General features: G+C 37.8%; 1 protein-coding gene across 2 annotated transcripts in view; it reads left to right on the top strand.

Moving 5' to 3' along the window:
- patj (PATJ crumbs cell polarity complex component) overlaps nt 1-7500 on the top strand; it is a 139989-nt gene that overhangs the window by 19242 nt on the left and 113247 nt on the right. For both annotated transcript variants that reach the window (XM_044360806.1, XM_044360805.1), the window contains exons 10-12: nt 5388-5443; nt 5574-5630; nt 6431-6565. In XM_044360806.1, the coding sequence (XP_044216741.1) occupies nt 5388-5443; nt 5574-5630; nt 6431-6565 (248 nt within the window). The remainder of the gene's footprint in view (nt 1-5387; nt 5444-5573; nt 5631-6430; nt 6566-7500) is intronic.

Here is a 7500-nt window from a genome sequence, read left to right as displayed (position 1 = left end):
GAGAAATAAAGTCTCACAAAAAAAAAAGGTTCCTTTCCTGAAGCAAGTTTTTCAGAATCATCCAGCACAAAGAAATCAACATAAATGGATATTTTACTAAAAAGTATATCTGTGCCCCTGTAGACAGGACAGTAAACTGCATATATATATATGATCAATACATGTTCTAGTGTCTTTAAATCCATTCTGTCCTCTCAGGTGATCTATTAGTCTGAGTTTATACTCAGATAATAAGACTTCTGTTGAGTGGAAGCTTTAAGAGTTAGGAATATGTTTATAACGCTCTCTTACCACCGTTTAGTAATAATAATAATATAATAATAAAACGAGACTGACTTCAGCACTTCATTGGAAATTTGCAGCTTTTTTCAGTTTGCATTTATCTATTTTTAACTCTTCTATAGAAAAATGTGTATTTGAAAACTTATTACAGTTATTTACATCAGCATTTATGTCAGTTAATGACCTCTTTTAAACTGGTTATTTCCTTCAAAAAAACATCAAATGAATTGTTGCTTCTCCCACTTTTGTAACACAACTCTTAAAACAGAAACTACATTCACTAGTTTTACCTCCAGGGTTATTTCCCTCAACTCTATTCATTTCATTCCACAACTGTTATGAGTTAATAAGTAATCAATATGCAATGAAAGTTTGCCTTTTCTTAGATTCTATCTCCAGCTCGTCTCTCAGGTTTCTGTTTTTTTTCTCTGCTGTTCTGAAATTGTTCTTATAAAGTCTGCAAATCTTGACTCCAGTGGGGTTTGTAAGGTTTTCTAAAACCTTTATGGTTATTACATTTCCTCTTTATTCAATACTCTATAGACACACAATCTATCATCCTGAGCATCCAGATCTCTCTGGCTGTTTTTAATACATCACATTGGTCAGAGGACAAACATGAATCAGGAAGTGGCCTTTGTGGTTTTGGCAAACTGTAAATGTGAATCTGTTTAACAAAATAAGGTCTCACTAGAACCTTTAACATCAGTAAATGATGGTCAGGTGATTTACATCTATCAGCCAGTAAAGAGACGCCTTCTGCCCCAAATCTCTCAGTTCACTCATTTGGGGTGAAAACACAACAAAACACAATTCTTCAAGCCTTCATATCATCACCTTTTTAAAATAATGGCCCAAGTCATTTTTTCTGGTTTCTCAGAAAACACAATAAATCATCATGGTGACACTGCACAACAGGCCACTATAATACTGATAAATTGATGTTATGATTACTAATATTATGTTCAAATGAGATTTTCATTAAATAAAACCACAAAAGTAAAGAGGATCCTTTGTCATTTTTTAGTTATACACATAATTTCTAGCTGTTAAATTATAATACGGTATTCAAATCTTAGTTAACCTGTCACTATCACTATCACTGTCAATATCACTATCACTGTCACTGTCACTGTCACTATCACTATCACTATCACTATCACTGTCAATATCACTGTCACTATCACTGTCACGGTCACTATCACTGTTACTATCACTATCACTGTCAATATCACTGTCACTATCACTGTCACTGTCAATATCACTGTCACTATCACTGTCACGGTCACTATCACTGTCACTATCACTGTCATGGTCACTATCACTGTTACTATCACTATCAATATCACTATCACTGTCAATATCACTATCACTGTCACTGTCAATATCACTGTTACTATCACTATCAATATCACTATCACTGTCAATATCACTATCACTGTCACGGTCACTATCACTGTCACTATCACTGTCAATATCACTATCACTGTCAATATCACTATCACTGTCACTGTCAATATCACTGTCACTATCACTGTCACGGTCACTATCACTGTTACTATCACTATCACTGTCAATATCACTGTCACTATCACTGTCACTATCACTGTCGCTGTCACTATCACTGTTACTATCACTGTCACTATCACTGTCACGGTCACTATCACTGTTACTATCACTATCAATATCACTATCACTGTCAATATCACTGTCACGGTCACTATCACTATCACTGTCACTATCACTGTCAATATCACTATCACTGTCAATATCACTATCACTGTCACTGTCAATATCACTGTCACTATCACTGTCACGGTCACTATCACTGTTACTATCACTATCAATATCACTATCACTGTCAATATCACTATCACTGTCACTGTCAATATCACTGTTACTATCACTATCAATATCACTATCACTGTCAATATCACTATCACTGTCACGGTCACTATCACTGTCACTATCACTGTCAATATCACTATCACTGTCAATATCACTATCACTGTCACTGTCAATATCACTGTCACTATCACTGTCACGGTCACTATCACTGTTACTATCACTATCACTGTCAATATCACTGTCACTATCACTGTCACTATCACTGTCGCTGTCACTATCACTGTCACTATCACTGTCACTATCACTGTCACTGTCACTATCACTGTCACTATCACTGTCACTATCACTGTCACTGTCAATATCACTGTCACTATCACTATCACTGTCACTATCACTGTCACTATCACTATCACTGTCACTGTCAATATCACTGTCACTATCACTGTCACTGTCAATATCACTGTCACTATCACTGTCACTATCACTATCACTGTCACTATCACTATCACTGTCACTATCACTGTCACTATCACTGTCACTGTCAATATCACTGTCACTATCACTGTCACTATCACTGTCACTGTCACTATCACTGTCACTATCACTATCACTGTCACTGTCACTATCATTGTCACTATCACTGTCACTGTCACTATCACTGTCACTATCACTGTCACTGTCACTATCACTGTCACTATCACTATCACTGTCACTATCACTGTCACTTGTAACAGCCACAGATTCTGGAGCCTTTCCACTCTTTGCTAAATGCTAGCTTCATGCTAGCTATTTTGCTGACTAAAGACTGAACAAAAAGACTCAATAACTTCACAATATAACGATTTAGTCACACTCTTGACGTAGGCCATTATACTACAGGGGTAGAATCACATGATCTGTTCAACTGAGGATGTGGGTGATTTTACCAGAGGTGGCATCATGAGGAGATGATTTAGGCAAAAAAATCATTTTTGTCAAAACCATTATTTTAGGAAGGTGAGGATATGGAACAATAATACAGTTTACTATCTTTGCCCAAACGTATTCCACCGCTCTGAAAAACTCAGTTAATATTTCCTCATAGTTATTAACGGTGCTGTCTAAGTTATTTCTGGTAGAAATATTATCCACATCACTTACACAGTCAAGACTACCAACAAGACTGTTGAAATCCCCACACAGATGAACAGCATCCACCCAAAAACCCAAAACCCAAAACAAGAGATAAGAACCAGCTGATCTTGTGGATCCTTCTGGAGGTGAAAATAACGGAACAGTAGCCAGAAAACCTTTTGTAAAGAATTCACTCTGTACGAAGGGATTTCCCCTTCAACAAACAGAAGGCCCACATCAGACACATCAGACTGGAATATGAAGGTCGGACGCTTCGCTCCATCATATTTATTCTGGTAGAAAACTGTCCAGCATCCAAATCAAGGTTATCTTGACTTTCTTTATTATTCATCTCAGCTTTCAGCTTCTCTCAGTTTTCAGTGATAAGATTCAACCTTCCCAAAACCATACGAAATATCATACTGAAGTTTTTTTGTGAATTACTCGACTCGCTGATTGTTATTTGGATGAAATAACTAACAGATTATTTTGGTGAGAAACAGCTGAGAGACCAAGTAGGAGAGACAGAAGCTTCTAGTTACTGATTATAACGACCAACGCAGCGGCACTCCGAACCGTTTCCTGAATCTGTTTTGCTTGTCTGTGTGTGTGTTTTGGTGCCAAGTGCAACACGCAGGGTTCTCAGGTGGGAGGAGAGAACGAACAGGTGGAGGGTTTATTCAGATGAAACAGTGTAAACTCAGTTGTTGTTGTTGTTGTTGTTGAGAACAGACGTCTCAGAAACACGATGTCACTCCGCTGGAGCAAATCTCTATCAGCAGATGCACAGAAATAACAGAATAATACTTAAAATATACATTAAAAATCATGTTTTATTGTTGAAATGCTTTACATAAAATGTGATGCCACAGTATGAACATATACTGCTGTTAATATATGTGACATGTTTACAACATGAGAGGAGAATTAAAACAGCTTTATTAAAGTATTATTTCATTATTTATTAAAATAAACAGCAACATGTTATATGTTGTGTGTAAACATGGAGCTGCACCCCCCCCCATCCATCACCGACTCTCCAAGCATGATGATGGCGCCGCCGACGTATTCGCCTCATTAATCTGTGATTTGAGTGTCTGAAACTCGTCCTGACCTGAGCTCTGTTCACGCTGCTGTTTCTTCTCCTTCATCAGTCATATTGTACACAAACATCAGACAGAATTATTCACTATTGACTCGATAGATTTACTTTTTCCTCCGAGCTTGTGAACAAGTTTCTTTCACAAACTGCAACTTAAGTGCCGTAGCATAGTGTCCCCAGTGTCCCCAGTGTCCCCAGTGTAATAGTAATAGTTCTGCATCATATTATATAAAGGTATCATGTGTACACTTACACTTTATTTGTATATCACCTTTCACACAAAGTTATGTAGTTTAATCTTAATCTGAAAAGTAACTATAACGCCTGGGACACACTGGATGCGTGAACCTCAGCAGTGTGTGTGCGTCACTCAGCTGCTGCGTCTCGCACGCTTGCAGCGTCCACACAGGAAGCGTGTCTGCTGCTGCGGTGCTTCTGCTACTGGCAGCCTTATCTCTCTATCGTGTTCCCAGTCTATTTCTGCTGAGAACCGCACGCGTCATGCAGAGAATTTAGGCGAGACCTCGAATCTCTAGATGACGCGACGTGTGTCTCACCTGGGCTGAGTGAGACACACCTCTAACCTGTTAACATGGGCGCTGAAATGAAAAGCAAGAAGTTCCACAACGCACACGCGCTGCTCACGCATCCAGTGTGTCCCAGACGAAAGTAGTAAATAAATGTAGTGGAGTAAAAAGTACAATATTTAACTACTAAGTGTCAAAAAAGTACCTCAAAATTGAACTTAAATATAGTACTTGAGTAAATGTACTTAATTACTTTCCACCACTTTTTTTTTTTATTTAAAAAATGTTAGTAAAACATTGTCTGTCATTAATTATGTAAGTATTCGTCTCCTGGTAAAGTGCTACTACACATCCTACAGTAGTATTACTGACCACTTGGTGTGTTGCAGCATTGTATTGCAATAGTAGAAGTTTTAATGCAGTGTTTTACTGGCTGAATTGTAATCTGTGTGTGTGTGTGTGTGTGTGTGTGTGTGTGTGTGTGTGTGTGTGTGTGTGTGTGTGTGTAACTACAGATGCAGAACTGAGGGCTAAATGGGAGCAGGCTCTGGGACCAAACTACCAAGTCCTGGTGAGACCAAACACACACATAGATGCACAGTTTCACTGATAATGTTGTCAGTATTATAATGCTCTTTAGATAGTGACTGTGTGTGTGTGTGTGTGTGTGTGTGTGTGTGTGTGTGTGTGTGTGTGTTCAGGTGGTGAAGTTGGATCCTGTCATTGAAGATGATGCAGAGCTGCAGAAATCCTCCAAGGTGAGAAACACTCTTTATAAAGCCCAACATCACAAATCCCATATTTGTTGTTGTCTCAGAAACGACATGAAACATCACATATTGTTACTTTTACTAATGGATTTCTAAACTTATTTTGCTGTTGAATGACTGTATGTAAAGCTGGATATTCATTTATTCATCCATGCAGTTATTATGAATGAAAATGTAAAATATAGACAGAGAGCTGCTCAGCTTTATTATTGTGGTTGTATGAGGGGTTTTCAGGGGAAAATAGTTTTTATAGAATCTTCTCAACATCTTCAAATCATCTCCTTCACAGCTTTTCATAGTTTCATAGTTTATTAAAGTTGTTTTTCTTTTCTTTGTGAATCAAAGCTGAAGGTTGAGATAATAAATGTATCACAAGGAAACACATTGAATCTCTGCATGTTTGACCTTGTGCTGCTTTATGTTCATCTGACAGCGTTCAGTTCAAAGTGTTACACAAATGTTTTAGGTCTGACCTCATAACACTGCTGTGGTAACTTTTACAACAAAGGTAACTGGTGTTTATTCAGACGTGAGACCAGCATGTTAAAGGTGCAGATCTGAAAGGGGTTTTTAGATATTCATCTGGTCATTTTGGAAGCTGTAGTGAATGTGATGCTGGTGAATTGTGTTGCATTATTCTGAAAGGTGTTAATACAGGATGATAGTAGAATCATCTCTCAGTATGGTACAATAACACAAACTACCACTTTGAGGCAGGTTATTAGTTATTTCTGTTGGTCTGCATTAGCTTTAGCTTTCTTCCTCGTGTCCCGTATCGTTTTGTGCAGCTGCTGCCCATCCACACTCTGCGTCTCGGTGTGGAGTTGGACTCGTTCGATGGTCATCACTACATCTCCTCTGTGGCCCCTGGAGGCCCAGCGGACAAACATGGAGCCCTGAGACCAGAGGACGAGCTGCTGGAGGTGAATGCATGAACACTCAGATACGTACACTCGCTGTAGGAGGTGATGCAGCTTCTACTGGATGTCATACTGGTTGTTACAGATGTTTCATACACCTGTTTTATAAACAAGCATTACATTTCTCAGCTTTAGAGTTGTTGAAAGATGTATTTTTTTCCTCTTCTAATGGAGCTAGGCTAGCAGTTTCCCTCTGCTTCCAGTCTTTGTGCTAAGCTAAAGGCTAAACACAAGACATAAACATCATATTCCATACGGAGTGCCACAAGGCTCAAGTCTGGGTCCACTAATGTTTTGTTTTTTTATACTACCAGCAGGGGTCATCGTCCACAAACGCAGTATTGATTTTTATTATTTATGTTGCAGACATGAAACTCTTTAAGATGTTCATCTTCACTTCGTAGAAAGTGGCATCTTTGATATTAATGTGAAGACAATTAAATCAGAGAAAAGTTAAAAGGTTTACTTACTGGTCAACTGATGTTACTGGTATTTGGTTGTTCTATAACATAGAAAGTTAATTTATTTATTCATTTGTTTTTTTTATTTATAGGCAACAGTGCAGGTTAATAAAGATTAACATTTTAACAACAGTGTAAATGTTTAACAGCTAATTTGCATCTACAATCCCTGCATGACTAAAGCTTTACAAACGGATAAAAAACTTTATACATAATAAAAACACAACAAAAGAAAGAGAAGAAAAAAACTGGAGCCAGTGTATCACAACAATACAATCAGCCAATAAAACACTACAAACAAGTTGTTCATGAATTCATGTCTGAGCAGGTTTGAACCATATTTTATGTTTTATTTTAAAAATGCTTAATGCAGCACAGGCAGAATATTTCAGAGGTTTGAGCTGCTGGAGGCAAAAAGATGTAAAATGTTATTCATGTAGAGAAATTAAAGTATATTTTGGAAGCGTTTCACATCAA

Source organism: Thunnus albacares, chromosome 9, assembly GCF_914725855.1.
Source record: "Thunnus albacares chromosome 9, fThuAlb1.1, whole genome shotgun sequence".
Classification (NCBI taxonomy): domain Eukaryota; kingdom Metazoa; phylum Chordata; class Actinopteri; order Scombriformes; family Scombridae; genus Thunnus; species Thunnus albacares.
Note: the sequence above shows the minus strand (reverse complement) of the source record. Positions and strands in the feature narration are given on the sequence as shown.